Source organism: Pongo pygmaeus, chromosome 2, assembly GCF_028885625.2.
Source record: "Pongo pygmaeus isolate AG05252 chromosome 2, NHGRI_mPonPyg2-v2.0_pri, whole genome shotgun sequence".
Taxonomy (NCBI): Eukaryota; Metazoa; Chordata; class Mammalia; order Primates; family Hominidae; genus Pongo; species Pongo pygmaeus.
Window position 1 is genome coordinate 54,601,910 of NC_085930.1, and position 19,159 is coordinate 54,621,068.

General features: G+C 38.4%; 2 protein-coding genes across 3 annotated transcripts in view; one reads left to right on the forward strand and one right to left on the reverse strand.

Moving 5' to 3' along the window:
- The window catches only part of IQCB1 (IQ motif containing B1), a 76,669-nt gene extending 64,391 nt beyond the window's left edge, over positions 1–12,278 (reverse strand). Inside the window, exons 1-5 of the mRNA XM_063662605.1 lie at positions 12,121–12,278; positions 11,546–11,634; positions 5,997–6,108; positions 5,606–5,768; positions 3,165–3,294 (exon numbers count right to left, since the gene is read on the reverse strand). Coding sequence (XP_063518675.1) covers positions 3,165–3,294; positions 5,606–5,768; positions 5,997–6,096 — 393 coding nt within the window. The 5' untranslated portion in view covers positions 6,097–6,108; positions 11,546–11,634; positions 12,121–12,278. The remainder of the gene's footprint in view (positions 1–3,164; positions 3,295–5,605; positions 5,769–5,996; positions 6,109–11,545; positions 11,635–12,120) is intronic.
- Positions 12,279–12,299: 21 nt separating this feature from the next.
- The window catches only part of EAF2 (ELL associated factor 2), a 55,636-nt gene continuing 48,776 nt past the window's right edge, over positions 12,300–19,159 (forward strand). The window contains exon 1 of one of the 2 annotated variants that reach the window (XM_054481085.2): positions 12,300–12,547. In XM_054481085.2, the coding sequence (XP_054337060.1) occupies positions 12,442–12,547 (106 nt within the window). In that variant the 5' untranslated portion in view covers positions 12,300–12,441. The remainder of the gene's footprint in view (positions 12,548–19,159) is intronic. The other variant, XM_063662606.1, reaches the window with a different exon arrangement.

Here is a 19,159-nt window from a genome sequence, read left to right on the forward strand (position 1 = left end):
GTGTCATTCACAGTTACCATTATAAAACAAAAAATTAACAGACATGTGAAGAAGCAGAAAAATTTGACCCAGTATTAAGAGAAAAAACAGATAATAAAAAGACTCTCAAATGATCCAGGTATTGGATTTATAAACAACAACTTAAAAATAACTATAATAAATATGGTAAACAATCTATAAGACAAGCAAACAAAAATCATAGAACAATACAATGTATGAAATGAAAAATTCACTAGGTAGGATTATTAGCACATTAGACACTGTAGAAGATAGGGTCAGTGTACTTGAAGACAGACCAATAGAAATTATCAAAACTGAAATAAACAACAACAACAAAAGGATGAAGACAGCCTCAACAACCAGAAGTCCCAGAGGGAAGGTAGAGAGAATAGGGCAAACAAAAGTATTTGAAAAAATATTAGCTGAAAATTTTCTTAATATGAATACATTAACTCAGACACATGAAGCTCAGGAACTCCAAGCAAGATAGACATCAGGAAATCTACAACAAGGTTCATCAAAGTAAAATTGCTGAAAATAAAACAAAATAAACCAAAAGAAGAGAACATCTTAAAGAAGTCAAAGATAAAAAGGTGCAATATGTTTAGGAGAATGACAACAAGAATGAAGGCTGAATTTACATCAGAAACAAAAGATGCCAGAAGACAATGGAAAAAAATCTTTAAAGTGCAAAAAGGGGAAAAAAATTGATGAAGTAGAATTATACACATGCAACAGAAATATTCCTCAAAAGTGAAGGCATCATGAAGACATTTTCAGATAACCAAACAGCTGAGAGAATTCATTACCAGCAGAATTGCACTGTAAGATATGCTAAAGGAGGTTGTCAGGCTTAAAGGAAATGATACCAAATGAAAATTCAGATCTGTTTGAAGGAATAAAGACAACCAGACATAGTAGATATAAAAAATCATTTTTCTTTCATTTCTTTAAATTATTGAAAAGTCAATACACTATTTAAAGTAAAAATAACACATGGTAGATTTTATAATATATGTAAAAGTAAAATACATGACAAAATAGCACAAAAGATAGAAACTGGGAACAAATTTCTTAAAAATAGCAAAATGGTAGAATTAAACCTAACCATACCACAAATTAGATTAAATGCAAGTAAATGATAACCCTTTAAAACAACAGCTTGTCAGACTAGATGAAAAAGCAAGACCTGACAATATGCTATTTAAAACAGACTCATTTTAAGTATAAGACAGAGGTTAAAAAATAAAGGTTGAGAAATGATGTACAATAGTCTCCCCCTTATCAATGGAAGACATATTCCAAGACCCCCAGTGGATGCCTGAAAGTGTGGATAGTACTGAACCCTATATATACTTTTTTTTAAATCTGAAAACTGAGACCAGCTACTAAGCGACCAACCGGCAGGTAGCCTATACAGTGCTGATATGCTGGTCAAGGGGTGCTTCACATCCTGGGAAGGACACTATGAGATTTCATCATGCTATGCAGAACAGCATGCCATTTAAAATTTAATTGTTTATTTCTGGAATTCTCCATTTAATATTTTTGAACCACTATTGGCCATGGGTAACTGAAACCATGAAAGGTGAAACTGCAGAAAGTGTATCATGTAAACACTAATCATAAGAAAACTGCAGTGGCAATATTCGTAATAGTAAACAAAGTAGACTTCAAAATAAGGTGTATTATCAGAGATAAAGATCATTTCATGTGACCTGAGTCCATGAGTAAGGTTAAAAAAAAAAAAAAAAAGACCAGTTCATAATGATAATAGCTTTCATTCATCCAGAAGATACACTATTCCTAAATGTGTATCTAATCACAGAGCTTTGTAATACGTGAAGCAAAACCATATAGAACTAAAGACAGAATTAGACAAATCCGCAATCATAGTTGGAAATTTTAATACCCTTGCTCACTAAAAAGCAGAAATGTAGACAAGAAAAAAAAAAAGAATTTAGAAGACTTCAACAAATCTACTAACCGAACTGACCTAATTAACATTTATAGAACATTACATACAACTGCAGAGTTCACATTTGGGTATACAAGTAGTCCTAGCTTTTGCATGGCACCATATTAAATAAAACCTGTGCATATCAAAACCTTTGCATGGTTCTGACATGCACGAGTTTCAGTTAAAATGGAACTGTGCAAAGCAAAGGTTTCTTTCTTTTTTTTTTTTTTCTCAGATGGAGTTTTGCTCTTGTTGCCCAGGCTGGAGTGCAATGGCACTATCTTGGCTCACTGCAACCTCCGCCTCCTGGGTTCAAGTGATCCTCCTGCCTCAGCCTCCCAAGTATCTGGGATTATAGGCATGCGCCACCATGCCCAGCTAATTTTGCATTTTTAGTAGAGACAGGGTTTCTCCATGTTGGTCAGGCTGGTCTCAAACTCCCGACCTCAGGTGATCCGCCCACCTTGGCCTCCCAAACTGCTGGGATTACAGGTGTGAGCCACCGTGCCCGGCCCACAAAAGTTTCTTTTAACAGAACATTCACAAAGATAAAACATATGGGGAGGGCCATAAAACAAGTCTGAAAAAATTCCAAAGGATTGAAATGATATAGAGAATGTTATCTGACCAAAAAATAATTAAATTAGAAATTGATAACAATAAAGTATCTAGTAGATCTTCAAATATTTGGAAATAAGCAACACACTTCTAAATCCCTGGGTCAAAAAAAGAGCATATGTATAGCATCTAGCATAATGCAACCAAGAAATACTTGAAAAGACCCCTAAGTTTGGGTTGAATATTTTGACTGGAGACGATATGAGAGATCAAATAGGAAGTTCACCTTTATTCTTCACTACTGGAGCTACTTAGAAAAGCCCTAGCCCTAGAGAACATACTTTCCTCTACTGTTAATTTAAGTAAAAAGTATGTTTAGAAAGATGTTATGGAAATAATTGTCTATGGGTGCTGCCCAAAAGTAAAGTAGCAAGGCAGATCCTTCAATAAATCAAATGGCATGCTTCAGTCAGCATTAAAAATTTTTCAAACATAGAGATGATTTTTGGAAGGTTGTAACTTTCAAAATGTTTAAATTCACTACTTTAATTGTACTTTCAGCCAAATATTGCACATTTAAAAAATAACAAAACAGCTTCTTAAGAATTAAACTGATTTAGCTACAAAAGACTAAATAAACACATACCTTAGCTGCATTGATAAAACATGTTTGTAATTGTCTCCCCAAAACTAGAAAATTTTCTGCAGCTGATGGAAGTAATTCATTGTAAAATTCCTCTGCATCTTCTCCTGGCTCCAAGCCCACACAGCAATGGCTGAAATAAGAGCACAAGTTTGTGTTAATTAGAAGTTTATGTTGAATGCTCAAGCTTCTAGAGACACTGTGCCTTACTGAGAATTTTTAGTATGCTTCTTTTGTTACCAAGCCAATAAAGAATTTTTGTTGAAAAATTAGTCTAACAACTTTCTAGAAAAGTAAACAGTGGTATGGACCATGCTTGTACTTAGGTCTGGGATTTACATGTCCTAAAAACCTACATATCAGCTCATTCAGCAAATAAAAGACACTTGGCTCACAATAAAGAGAAGCTAAGTTTTCGGTGAATTGGCTATAATCATTCTCAAAGCTATAGGATACCTTGAGAGTTTAATTTATGAAAAGCATTTGTGTTAATTAATACATTTTAGACACCCAATAGCTGAAAAATGCCCAGGTGGGATTTGTTTGCAAGGGATACATAAGGAAACCAAACACTAATTTCATACCAATTTTACCTTCCAATAGATCTACTTTTTGCAAAATACTCACTTGCATATTCCTTATATCAGAAGGACAAACGGCAAAACCTAACTCTAGTAGGAACACTTTACAATATACATTAGAGGAGAGAAAGTCACTTAGAGAAAAAGATCCTCTTAAAATTGTACATAAAAGTCATTTCCTGAACATAAGTCAGAAGTCTCAACAATAAAAGGTTTTTCTGTAAACTAACATTCAAAAGAGCCTCAAACCCAAGAATGGTCTCTATGTGTGTACTCTAATGAACAAAAACTGCTGTTTGAGTCTTTTCAACAAAATGTATGGACACTAATAAGCAGTAACAACTATGTATTGAGCCTGTTAAAAATCTAAGTAATCAATGGCAGACTGGATAAAGAAAATGGTATATTTCTTTGGGGTGGTACATATACACCATGGAATACTATGCAGCCATAAAAAAGAACAAGATCATGTCCTTTGCAGCAACATGGATGGAGCTGAAGGCCATTAACCTAAGTGAACTAACACAGGAACAGAAAGCCAAACACTGCATATTCTCACTTATAAGTGAGAACAAACATTGAGTATGCAATTTACCTATAAAACAAACCTCCACATGTACCCCTGAACCTAAAATAAAAGTTAAAAAAAAAAACCTAAGTGGCTACTATTTACATGTATCACTTTTTTTTGTTGTTGTTGTTTATTTGCACCTGGGTTCCTGAAGTTAATGGGCTAATGCTCACATGTATCAGCTTTTCCTTTCTCTTTGGTTCCTAAAGTTAATTACTTAAGAGTATCTATTTTGATTGAGAAGATTAACAAACGGAATTTATGTTTATTTGTGCATTCAGAAACATGGGAATTTCTTAAGTCTTGAATTCCACCCGCGAGCCTGGCTTAATCAATATCATCATAAACTAGCATATCTAATCAAAACAAAATCATAAGGCTTTATTTACTTAAGAAAATCAATCTTGAAAATTAAAGTATGAAAAAGAATATCACATATATTTTTTAACTGTTCTTTGTAACTGTATACTTTAAATTTGGCCTTTACCAAGTAACACAGTAGGATTAAGCAGCTTAGAAATCTAGCATCTAAGACAAACCCTTTCAGTGGGAATAGCTTATTAAACTCAAATGGCTTATTCAGGAAAAACAAAAAAAGAAGGCTAGGATCCAGTTAGTAAATACATACTTTCACTTATTAATCAGGAAGTAGCTTAGGCACTAAGAACATCTGGTTTATTTTACTACCTCCTTTAAAAAATGTTTATTTCTCTTCTATTAATTTCTAGCATGGCAGTAGATCAGTAAGTTCTACTTCTAAATTTTATTGACAGTATTTGGGTTGCTTAATGAAATACACAGTTGATAGCTAAATTGATATAGTGAAATGAATGTTTCTTTATCAGTTCTCCTATAGTACTTGCTTGCATACTTTCATTTTAGCACTGATTTCATTCTGCTTTGTATCATTTCATTCTGCTTTGTATCATATACTTACATGACTGTCACCCAATCTCTATTTTAAGTTTCTCAGGTACAGAGCCAGTGCCTTAATTTCTTCACTTCTTTAAAAATTCCTTAATCAATAAAGAGTATATTAGGCACTTGGAATTCAGTGGTGAGAAAAAAAATGATCACCATCTTCATTAAGCTTGTGGAGGAAAATTTTAGATAGTCAAATAATCTGAAGTAAAATTATGAATAATAACATATAATATGAAGGAAAAGTACAACCAAAACCTACAACAGGAGGTTGCCAATGCTTGTTAGGCAGATAAATAAAAAGCAAATATTGAAAATCAGAATCAACTACTACATCCCTCAAGAACAGCTGACTTACTGCTTTATTTTACCTTAATATCTGTGTAAGCTGGGAAATTGTAGTCCAACCACCCTGGATTCGAGAACAATCTTGACTGAGGACCAAGAGGCAATATTGAATGAGATCATAACAATATATATCTTGTTTGATTTTCTTCAACTCTGAGCTTCCTAAAGGTGTGATGTTTATTATTTCTAAGGCAAAAGGAAATAAGATATATTTATTTTTGCTTAATACACCCAGGAGCTATTTGTATTTTTATATGTTGAATAATCACTAAAAATATATTAGAAGGAAAAATTACTGTTCTATTATAGTGTTAAGACTTCTCTGAACAAATTTAAAAGAAATGTTAAAATTGTACCAACGATGGAACCATTTTTCACTTAAAATGCTATCTAATCACAAGAAGATTTTCTTACCTTTTAACTTCAACAGTATAACAGGGACATTCTGCTCAGGGCTTTTTGCAACTTCAGCAGCTATAGATAAGATCCTTGGGTCTGTACCTGTTGGCTTCATTTCTCTTATTACCTATATTTTAACAGAATCAGAGAATAAAGATCAAAAAGCCAGGAAATGTTCACTACCTAAATAATGTTTGAAATATAATTTCAATATAAATAAAAACAGCTTTTCTTGCCTTGTTTGAGAAGCAGAATGTAGATTTTTTCATTTCTTCCTTATAGAAAACTGGTTTTTCTAACCAGTGTAAAACAGCTCAAGATTCCTATACCTCACATGTAACAGCTATAGCAGGTATTGTTTATTGTGCACTCACTAAGAGTCAGGAACTGTGATAGGAGCTTCACATTCTCTCTCTAATCTGTACAATAATTCTAGGATAGGAATTAACTTCCTTTAATCACACAAGAAAAACTGCAAAAAAGAGCTAACATGACAGGCCTAAGACTACTATCCTTTCAAAGGTGTGCTTACAAGGTTGGCCCTTGACTGGCATCTAGAACTTAGATTTCAGGAGGGTTTCTGCCATTCTCTGATAAGAGTGGCTCCCTGTGCCTAAAACTGTTTATGAAAAACAATGTGGTTCATGCTGAATACCTGCCTTCCTTCCAGGAGTCTTAGAACTCTGGTACATGCCAGTCGAGAGTACCTATATAGAGGGTGCCTATGTGGCCATCCTCCAATAAAAATTCTGATCACTGAGTGTCTAGTTGAGCTTCCTTGGTAGACAACACTTCAAACATGTTGTCACAGCTGGTTGCTGGAGGAATTAAGCATATCCTATGTAACTCCACTGGGAGAGAACTCAGAAGTTTGTACCTGATTTCCCCCAATATGCTTTTTCCCTTTGCTGATTTTGCTTTATTTCCCTTCACTGTAATAAATCATAGCTGTAAGTACACTATATTCTGAGTCCTGTGAGCCCTCCTAGTGAAGCACTGACCTTCAACACACTAATGCTCAGAAATGTTACATAAATATAAGATAAGCAAAGATTGCTTCTAAATAGTATAGTGAATAAGGCCAGGGGCAGTGGCTCACACCTGTAATCCCAGCACTTTGGGAGGCCAAGGCAGGTGAATCACTTGCAGTCAGGAGTTCAAGACCAGCCTGGCCAACATGGTGAAACCCCATCTCTACTAAGAATACAAAAAATCAGCTGGGCATGGTGGCGCGTGCCTGTAATCCCAGTTACTCAGGAGGCTGAGGCAGAATAGCTTGAACCCAGGAGATGGAGGTTGCAGTGACCCGAGATCACATTACTGCACTCCAGCCTGAGTGACAGAGCTACACTCTGTCTCAAAATAATAATAATAATAAATAAATAAGTAAATAGTATATTGAATAAAATCAATTCTCCTAACATTAAAAAACAAGGTCCATATCCTAATTTGTTGCTAAAACTTTCTCTATGTAAACAAAGTTTAAGGCTGAAGAATCGCTTGAGAATAGGTGTTCAAGACTAGCCTGGTCAACAAAGCAAGACCCTGTCTCTAAAAAAAAAAGTTTTAAAGCATTTGAAGCTCAAAGATATCCTCACATAATAAAAGCGTATTTCCTTATTTATAGTAAAGCTAACATGTATCAACTGTTTAATATAAGCTAAGCACTATGTTAATATACTATACACTGTTTTGTCTAATCCTCACAACAGGGCTATGAAGTAGAGCTTGTGATCATTTCCATACATACATATATACATATACATGTATATGTTTTTGTCCACAGTTCCTGGCTCATAACTCCCATCGCCTTTGTTACATACAGTCTTGTTATGTTAGGGTGCTTTAGGCCTCAGAAAACAGAATCTATTTCTGACTTTCTGCTCTCCTCCTTACACCTGCTCCTTCTCTCCAAAGCAGAACTCTAATCATCCCTGCCTTTCTGTGACCTATCTTGTCTAGCTGTAGGTCATAAGATCCCCATTTCAGAATGGGTCTTGCCCTATATTCTGGAAGGAATGCTGAACAGAGAAGCCAAGAAGAATCTGAGCAGACAGGCCTTGCTGGGTTTCCCCACTCAGTCTATTAGTATTAGATCATAGCTTTTTTGTCCAATCACATTTCCAAAATGATTGTCCATGCTTCAGTCATGCCTATCCATTGAAATCTCCATAAAAGGCTCAAGAGGATGGGGTACAAAGAGCTACTGGACAGCTGAACATGTGGAAGTTCCTGGAGGAATTTCCTGGATATCACAGACAGGGAGGACATGGAAGCTCTGTGCCCCTTCCCATACTTCACAGTATGCATCTCTTCATTTGCATCCTAATATCTTTTTTATTTTTTATTTTTTTTGGAGACAAGATCTCACTCCTGTTGCCCAGGCTGGAGGGCAGTGGTACAATTATGGCTCACTGAAGCCTAGACTTCTCAGGTTCAGGTGATTCTCCCACCTCAGCCTCCCAAGTAGCTGGGACTACACTTGCGAGCCATAACTCTCGGCTAATTTTTTGTATTTTTAGTAGAGACAGGGTTTCTCCATGTTGCCCAGGGTCTCTGTAATATCTTTATAATAAACTGGAAAACATGCTTCCCTCAGTTTTGTTAGCTCCTCTAGCAAATTAATACACCCCAAGGAGGGGGTGGTAGGATTCCCCATGTATAGCTGGTCAGTCAGAAGCACAGGTAAAACAACTTAGGGCTTGGACTGGCATCAGAAATGGGGGCCACTCTTGTGGGACTAAGCCCTAAACCTAAGGGATCTGACCCTATCTCCAAGTAGACAGTGTCAGAATTGAATTAGATGATACCCAGCTGGTGTCCGCTGCAGAATTGATTGCTTGCTTGTTGGTGGAAGAAATCTCCACACATTTGGTCACAGAAGTCTTTTGTGTTGACTGTCATGATGTGAGAGCAAAAACTGTTTCTCCATTCATATATCTCTTATTAGGTACAATATAAATCATTAAAAGACAGGTTTGCTGAAAATACCTTAAAGAAAGTCCAGTGCAACTCCTGGCACATAGTAGTCACAAAACTTTCAAAGAGAGTGCATATAGTTATCTCATTCTTTCCAAATGGCTGCATTATGCTACATTTCCTTTTTAAGAATGCAGCAAAATATATTTAAACATCACCTCTACTGGAGGTCACTCAAGCTGTATGCTATTACAAGCAACACTGCAATGAATATACACATGATCCTTTACATTTTTGCCAATCTGTTAGATGAAAATTGGTATGATTGTGTTTTAATTTGTATTTCTTTGATTATTAGGGAGGTCAGGCACATTTCGTGTTCACTGGCCATTATTTCTTTTATGTATTTTCTATTCATATCCCTTGACTATATTTCTATCGGTTTGTCTTATTCTTTTGCAGAAGCTTTTCATACGTGGATAGGAATCTTTTCTCTTTTATATTGGCTGTAAAATTTTCTCCTTGTCATTTATTCTTTTAAATTTGACTATGGGGTCTTTACCATAATTTTACAATTTTTTTTTTTTTTTTTTGAGAGAGAGTCTCACTCTGTTTACCCTGGCTGCAGTGCAGTGGTACAATCTCAGCTCACTGCATCCTCCACCTCCCGGGTTCAAGTGATTCTCATGCCTCAGCCTCCCGAGTAGCTGGGATTACAGGCGTGTGCCACCATGCCCAGCTAATTTTTGTATTTTTAGTAGAGATGGGGTTTCATCACGTTGGCCAGGCTGGTCTTGAACTCATGACCTCAAGTGGTCTGCCCACTTCGACCTCCCAAAGTGCCGGGATTACAGGCATGAGCCACAGCTCCCAGCCATTTTTACAATTTTTACATATGAAATATAACAATCTATTCTTCTATGACATCTGTCTTTTGTGTCCTGTTTAGAAAGGTCCTCTCTAACCCAAAAGGTAAAAAACATTCTCCAAATCTTCATGTTTTTTTGGTTTTGTTTTCCTTACATATCTTCTAAAGTAAGGTATTTTTGTGAATGGTGTCATATAAGAATCTAAATTTTTAATGTTAAAGTTATTGATGGATTAAAAAATGTACATAGTAGTCATAAATTCATAAGGTAACGAGTTATGAATAGACATAACAGAAACAATCTGAAATGTCACATTTTCATGCACTATGTATACATACACATACACAGCGTATCTTTTTGGACTCTACTTAGTTTCTAGTAATTTAATCTGTTTGTCTATTCTTGAGCTAGTACAACATAGCTCATTTCAATATATGTTTGGAGAAAATTCACCTCAGAAGGTAAGCTTCATGAGGGCAACCTACCTATCCCTTAGAGATGATTAAATGAGTTAATACATGAAAGCAATTGAAACAATTCCTGGTACATAGTAAGAGCTCTCCAAATGGTTATTATTAAAGCCCAGCTCTACCATCATACTATATTTTAAGACCATCTTCGGTGGCTGCCTTCTTATATCTTTGGTTCACAACTATATTCCCAGTGGCTAGACTAGTATCTGGCACATAGTAGGATTTGCTAAATACATGTTGAAAGAATGAGTAAATGCACAAACCTCAGGCATTCTGAGCCTCAATTTCTTGACTTTCTGTTTTTCTCTTGTTACAATAGAGAAAGCTCAGATTTATAGTTGGAAGCCTCTCTAAAGTAAAATAGGCTCAAAACAGTTTGTGCCCTGCTGGCTACCGTAATAAAACATCACTAAATCATTATTGTCATCAACAAATATGTGCAGAGCAGTATGGTAGATGTAGTAGATGCAAAGATTCTACACAAGACATACTCTCTGCTATTGTTCTGGTTGGGAAAGAAAAGTATGTTTATGTACATGTGTACACATACACACATACAAAAAATACACTTAAGAATATCAGATATATGTTAAATGCTAAATAGATGACACAGATAAGAATACAGGCCACAAAGTCAGAGGACTGGGCTTCTCTGAACCATTTTTCGTGCTGTAAACAAAATAGCAATTCCCACTTCCTAGAATGATTCTATTTAGAAGAGAAGGCAGCCACCAAGATGGTCTTAAAATGTAGTATAAGTGCAGAGCTGGGCCTTAAATAATAACCATTTGTAGACCTCTTATTATGCTCCAGGAATTGTTCCAATTGCTTTCATGTATTAACTCATTTAATCATTCCAACAACTCTAAGGAACAGGTACTATTATTTTTTTCCCAATTTGAACAATGAGCGTACTTAAACTCTGGAGAATGTAATTAGCTGGCACAAAGTCACACTGTTAAGTATAAAGCAGGGGTTCAAACTAGAGCCACCATCTGGCTTAAAGCATTTAACTGCAATATGAAACAGCTTCGGCACACCTTCAAAGGGTAGGATATACACAGACAGGTTGAAGGAGACATAATCACCTACCCAAAAATCAACTGACAAATGTGTCTAAGGTAGAAGGTGAGGGAGTGCAGCTGGATTGCGTAATTACCCTGAAAAACCACCTGTTATGGAAACCATCTGTAAACTTTCTCTTGAGTGTTTCTCCTATAATTCAACATTTCTCCCATCTTTACATTAAATTTATGAAATTTGACACAAAAAGACAATTATTTATCTATTTTAATGCTACTACCCTGTTGCCAGGCCACCGGGTCCGGCCCAGCCTTGATTCTTCGGGAATCACGTCTGCCTCGCCGCGCCTGTTACTGCCTCCACGGATCACTGTGAGGAAAATAAATGAAAAGGAAATTCAGTGCGATCCTGTTGCGGCTGATCCTGAATGTCTGTGGTTCCTATCTCCGAATCCTCTTTCTCCTCCCCACTACACATCCCCTTCTCCAGTCCTAAGACCACAAGAAACTTCCTCTGGTACAAAAAGGTCAGAAAACGATTACTGAGGTAACAGCGTCGCTTCAAGTCTAAGGACCGAGATTCTGGGGCCGCTGGGCTCCTTTACTCCAGATTCTAGACCCGGCTTTCGCGCTACTAGGCCTTGAACAAGACACTAGGCCCTGTGCCCGGACACGGCACCTCCCCAGGCCTCAGTTTCCACACCAGATCTCTACAGACTGGGCGTGAGGGCAGGCCGATTCTCCCGTTAAGAGCTCTTACAAGCCGGCTGACTTCGTCCAGGAGCCTGGGGTCCTGGCCTCCTGGTAGGCGCCCTGGGGCCCTCTCCCTCCCCAGCCACCACCTCAGATAAGTTACCTCATCCTCGCTTCGCGTTCTTCCACTAAAGAACCCGGCTCCCACGCCGCACCACAGCGCCGCGGCCTTCCCGGGGCAGCGTGCGTCGCCACGCGGGAAGGGGCCTGGAGGCGGGACTAGGAGCCTCGGAGTCAAGAGGCCGAGCGCCCTTTGCCAATAAGCCAATCAGAACGTGAGACGCTCCCGGTGGGGCGGTGCGCGTCGGGCGCGGGGTGGAGTCTGTGGTGACTTGGCTGGCGGGATGAACTGCGGCTACTTCAGGCTGAGGTGGCAGATAGTGAGCGCTGGTGGCGGAGTTAAAATCAGAACAGGAGAGTAATTATGAATAGCGCAGCGGGATTCTCACACCTAGACCGTCGCGAGCGGGTTCTCAAGTTAGGGGAGAGTTTCGAGAAGCAGCCGCGCTGCGCCTTCCACACTGTACGCTGTGAGTGAGGACCATCCGGGGATAGAGGGGGAGCCTCCCGGGATGGGGGTGAAGAGGCACAAACCCCTCTGGGTTTTGTTCCCACAGTACCCCTTACACTGTTGGAGACTACGGGGCGGGGAGGGGGGAGGCAGCGCGATCCTCTATCCTGCTCGGAGTCTTAGGGGGTCGGTGGAAGGAATCGGAGTAGAGCAAATGTGGGTAAACCCTGGGCAGAGAGCCTTGAGACCAGCAGACAGGAAGGGAAAGTGTGAAAAAAGTCTGTAGAGGTGACTGTGGAGACAGACGTGACAGGTGGATGATGCAAGGGTGGACAGGAAAATAATAAGGTGACAAATGGGAAGGGACTAAGGACCGAATGCCGGGAAAGTTGAATGCCTTGAGGCTGGTGGGGCAATATTCTCTCTTTTCTTCACTTTTTCTCACCTCTGGCAGATGAGGGTTCTTATTTGGTGTGTTCTTTGCAAAGGGAGAAATTCTCAACCATCCCAATGATCTATATATCTCTTTGGACCCCAGATTTCACTCAGTTATCAAATACTGATTATCAAAGTATTCGAGGGTGTGTTATTAATTTCTTTATTTGGAAGATGCTTACCTCCCTATGATTTCTACCCTTTGGTTTTCTTTATGTCCTCTGGAACTAGTTTTAATAAATTATTCTCTTTTATGTTGTTGGAGTAGAAAAAGGAGCTCTTTTGCTTTAGCAGTTGGATGATATAGATTCCAGGAAGGAAAATATAGCATATAAGTTTTTATGTGTAAGACATTCGTTTTTTGCATAACAGCTGTCATAGAATTGTAGAGAGGGAAGGAAACTTCGAGATCACTGAATCATAACCTCTCATTTTTCTGTGGTAAAACTGTTTTTTCACTTCCTTTCCCCAGCCTTGCCCTTCCTTAATATCTCATCATTCCGCCTTTCTCAGTCATTCTGTTCTCGGGTTGTTTAGAGACCTTTATGGTTTTTACTCTGAAATGTTCCATGGTTCAATCGAAACAACTAATTAAAACATATATTCTCCCAAAAGTTTATTTAAGCTGTAGACAATTTGGTTATAGTTACTCAGAGTAAAGGTATGAAGAACCACTGGTTTTAACCCTGCAAGAATATATTTACTAAAAGGGTTTTTTAAAGCAAAATTAACATCCAATTGGTAGAATAAATGGGTGAGATATTTGTGAACAGAAACTCTTCGACAGTGTCCCTTGTTTATTCTTCTTTATCATATACTTTCTCATCCAGAGCTCCCCACAATGAGATAGTGCTGTGCTGGCTCTGCAGTTTCTCTGTCTCTTCAGTCCCATTTCCTGGAAGTGTGATATGCGTCTTTATCTGGTTTCTGCATGCCTTTTTCTCAAATAGTATCTACTCTCTCCTTTTCTCTTCCTTCTCAGGTATGCAATGGTCTTAATATTAATTTTTCAAGTTACAAGGGCTTAAGATTATAAAAATTTGCTTAAGAATATATTTCTATATGATTTGGGTATATATTTTCCTATGTAGGGCACAAATCCCAATTTAAATGAATAAAAGATTGCCTTTGAAAATAATCTTGCAGGTCCTTCAAAGCCTTTCATTTATAAAGGTTCGAAAATGCCAGTGTCTTGAAAGTCAGAGGATCAGATGATCCAGCTACAAGAATGAAAATAAACAAAAATAAGCAAAACAACAATAATAATGACAATAATAAATAAACAAACATACATGTTTGAATACACACTTAGTCCTGTGGAAGACAGAACTATTAGAAAGGCTTTCAGTCCTTATTTTTTTTGTTGTTGTTGAAGCAGGTGTGGTAATGGCACAGAATCATTTTAGATTTATTTAAATAAAACTGTTTATTATTCTTGAGGACAGGTTCATTTCCAATGTAATCCTCACTCTTAAGAACTCAGTGTGAGGTTTGAAAACTGTAGAATAGTATGAAGCTGATGTTCATACAGATAAGGTGGACCTAATTTATAACCAACCCTCAAGCCAATGTCATTGGAGAGAAAGTAATATTCTGCCTTTATTTACAGGAGCAATTCTGCCTGTCTAAGACTTCAGGCAAACCCGGATGTGAATCCTGGCCTCCACCACCTATATATGTAATGTGACTTTGGAAACATTCTCTAAGCTCTCAACCTCAGTTTTCTTATGGCTAAAAGATAATAGTAATATTTACATTTCATGGTTTTTGTAAGGATTAAATAAGATAGCATAAACAACCTGGCACAATATTTGCCACAGGGTAGAGAATAAATACTAGTCACCATTAATGTTGAAGAGTTATAGTCATATGTATACGAGGGGTGCTAATGAATGTAATTTAGTCAGACTTTGAAACAGCATTTATTAGAGTTTAGCTATAAAAACTATCAAAAAGATAGTCTGGCATGTGGTAGGAAGGGCATGGGATGTTCTATCAACGATAAGCTGAATGCTTAGCAACAGGTGCTTTACTGGGTAGAAGAGTTTCAATAACAGGACCTACTAGAATCAATTTTGAATTGGGAGTAGTACTAGTTTTACTATTTATATCCAGATAAGGGAATGAATTGTGAAATCCTAAGTTTGTAAATGACACCACTTTTTTGTGTCCTTAAATGATGAGCTAATGAGCAGTGTGGGTTTTGGAGTTGGTTGAATTCATTCAAATCCTGGAAAATAAACTGATGATAATAATTGTGGATTCTTATGAAAATATTGGCATTATGTGATGTTCCAGTCAAAATAATCAGAAAAGCGATAAACATTGGCAGAAAAAGTATTAAATACAAAGTAGAAAATGGTTTTCTACTCTTCATGCAATATAATAAGTAATTCCATTGTAAACCTGAAAAAAATTGCATAGATGAAAGAAATCCAGAGAGAATAAATAAATGGTATAGTTGGTGGTAGGGTTTCCAAACCAAGGAGAACTGAGAAATGAACTATTTAGTCTGGAATCATAGCAACTTAGAATAGAATACATTTGACATTTAGAAGCATACAGAAAGTATGAACATGAGATTATTCAACAAATTCTTTAATTCTGGAACTAAACCACTTGAAACTCAGAAGTTATATACTTTAAAAAAAGTGTGTGAAGACAAAAGACAACACTGCTTGATATAACGGGTAATAAAGAGTAGAATTTATTAATCCTAACAGTAGAATAATTAGAAATATAAATAGATTCAGAATAGTTTTGGTAGATTTATTGATTATGAATTTATGTTTATCATTAAGTAAAGCTAAAGATATTTTGCATACATTTGTCTCTTGCAGATAATCTCATATACTACAAGCATCTATGTAGGCTTCAGGGACCTGTGAACCCCTTGGGATTGTACAGTATTTGATATGTATGTTCATATATGTATTTTTCTGTGGAGAGGATCAATGATTGGTCTATAATTTTCATCAGGTTTTCACAGGGATTTATGACTGTCTCTCATCTCCTAATACTGCTCCTCATACACATACATACAAGTTAAGATCTGTGGATGTAAGACAAATAGGCTATATAATATGAGGAGATAAATTATGTGGCTTGAGTTCCTGACTTCATCATTTATTGACTTCATTACTTTAAAGGAGTTCACCATGAGTAAAAGGTGGGCAAAATATTCAACCCAAAATTTTGTTGTGAAGATGAAAATTGATAGTATATTGTAAAGAAAAAAATCACTTCATAAACACTAAAACAGAGGTTATAGATTAATAGCATATAGGCTGAGCTTGACTTTAGAAGTGCTTTGTTTAGTCCACACCATTGTTGTTTTATCTTGAGTTAGTTGCAAATACCTAACATTCAGGACCTTTTATATGAAAAATCTAGATTTTCAGCTTATCTTTAAAAATCACATGATAAGCTGGCAACATTGAGCCCATATCTTCTCTTGGCAGCAGTTGGGTGGAGCATAGTTATGAGATTGGGCTTATTCATCCTCCGTGTCACTATGATTCCCACTGGTCAGCTTGACTGCCTGGGTTACGTTGCTGGCCTGTCTAAAGCATCATTTAGCTGTAGTTAAATGACAACCATACCTTCCAGTATTTCCCTTTGTGTCATTGTGAGAAAAATATTAGAAGTCAGAGGGCCATAGTTTTATTCTGGGATGTCATTTCTAAGGTTTTAAATATTTATCATAGAAAGTTCTTTATTGTCAAATATTAATAATGGATGCTGTCTATGAGAACAGAAGTATACTGGTGAAAAGTATGAAAGGAAAATGGCAGTCTACCCTAAAGAGATTGAGAGTTTTGAAGTAGAGATGAATCTGACCCATAGGAAATAATTAGAAAACAAGCATTTTACACATAATTTAACACCTTATATATACTTAAAATAAGTTTAGAAGTGATTCAGAGAAGAGTGAACAATATGAACCTGAATGAACTACAAGATCTCTTGTATATCCATTACGTTAAAGGCACTGTGCTAGAGCCACTATCTGGAGAAATTAAAGTATGAGTACTATGCTTTAAAAAATTACAATCTAATAGGACATGTCCACGAAAAGGTAAATAATAGGCCAGGCACCGTGCCTCACACCTGTAATCCCAGCACTTTGGGAGGCTGAGGAGGGTGGATCACGAAGTCAGCAATTCAAGACCAGCCTGTTCAAGATGGTGAAACCCTGTCTCTACTGAAAATACAAAACTTAGCCGGGCGTGGTGGCGGACGCCTGTAATCCAGCTTCTTGGAAGGCTGAGAGAGAATTGCTTGAACCCAAGAGGGGGAGGTTGCGGTGAGCCGAGATCGCGCCGCTGCACTCTACCCTGGGCGACAGAGTGAGATTCCCTCAGGAAAAAAAAAAATGCCGGGCGCAGTGGCTTACGCCTGTAATCCCATCACTTTCGGAGGCTGAGGTGGGCGGATCACGAGGTCAGGAGTTCCAGACCAGCCTGAACAACATGGAGAAATCCCGTTTCTACTAAAAATACAAAAATTAGCGGCCTGTGGTGGCGCGCGCCTGTAATCCCAGCCACTCAGGAGGCTGAGGCAGGAGAATCGCTTGAACCAGGGAGGCGGAGATTGTAGTGGGCCAAGATGGCATCACTGCACCACTGCACCCCAGCCTGGTGACAGAGGGAGACTTCGTCTGAAAAAAAAAAAGGGCCGGGTGCGGTGGGTCATGCCTGTAATCCCAGCACTTTGGGCGGCCGAGGCAGGCAGATCATGAGGTCAGGAGATCGAGACCATCCTGGCTGACATGGTGAAACCCCGTCTCTACTAAAAGTACAAAAAATATTAGCCAGGAGTGGTGGCGGGCACCTGTGGTCCCAGCTATTCGGGAGGCTGAGGCAGGACAACGGCATGAACCCAGGAGTGGAGGTTGCAGTGAGCCGAGATCTCGCCACTGCACTCCAGCCTGGGGACAGAGCAAGACTCCATCTCAAAAAAAAAAAAAAAAAAAAAAAAGGTAAATAATATCAGGTAGGTAGTTTATGATAGGTTTTGATTAATGGTTTAGTAAATGCTACGGGAATGGAGAAGAAATTGAGATTCTGGGTAGTACGGAAAGGACTGCACCCTGAAATAGCTTCAGAAAAGAGGGGACTTTGAGATAGGATTCAAATTCTAAGAGAGCAAAAGGATAGAGAAAAGCAGAAGGGCAGACCATAAGGTATTCCAGTACTTTAGCTGATAGAAAACTAGCTTGTCAACAGCAAGAATGGAAGGGGATGGCTTTGAAAAATATTAAAGAAGATACAATAATTAGATGTAAATGATGAAGGACATAGTGGAATATTTAGAGTAATACTTAGATTGATGAGCAGAACTTTGAAGGATAGTTACAATTAGAAAGTTGAGGACTACCGGGCACGGTGGCTCACACCTGTAATCCCAGCACTTTGGGAGGCGGACGCGGGCAGATCACCTGAGGTCGGGAGTTCAAGACCAGCCTGACCAATTTGGTGAAACCCCGCCTCTACTAAAAATACAAAAATTAGCCGGGCTATAGTGGCGCACACTTGTAATCTCAGCTACTCAGGAGGCTGAGGCGAGAGAATCACTTGAACCCAGGAGGCGTACGTTACAGTGAGACGAAATCGCGCCACTGTACTCCATCCTAGGCGGCAGAGGGAGACCCTGTCTCAAAAAAAAAAAAAGAAAAAAGAAAGAAAAAGAAAGTTGAGGACCAGCCAGGCGCAGTGGCTCATGCCTGTAATCCCAGCACTTTGGGAGGCTGAGGCAGGTGGAACATTTGAGGCCAGGAATTCAAGACCAGCCTGACCAACATGGTGCAACTCCGTGTTTACTAAAAATATAAAAAATAAGTCCGGGCGCGGTGGCTCACGCCTGTAATCCCAGCACTTTGGGAGGTCGAGGCGGGCGGATCACGAGGTCAGGAGCTTGAGACCAGCCTGACCAACATGGTGAAACCGTCTCTACTAAAAATACAAAAATTAGCTGGATATGGTGGTGCGCGCCCGTAATCCCAGCTACTCAGGAGGCTGAGGCAGAAGAATCGCTTGAACGCGGGAGGCGGAGGTTGCAGTGAGCCGAGATCGCACCACTGCACTCCAGCATAGGCGACAGAGAGACTCCGTCTCAAAAATTAAAAAATTTCTGGGTGTGGTGGCGCGTGCCTGTAATCCCAGCTACTCAGGAAATTGAGGCAGGAGAATCGCTT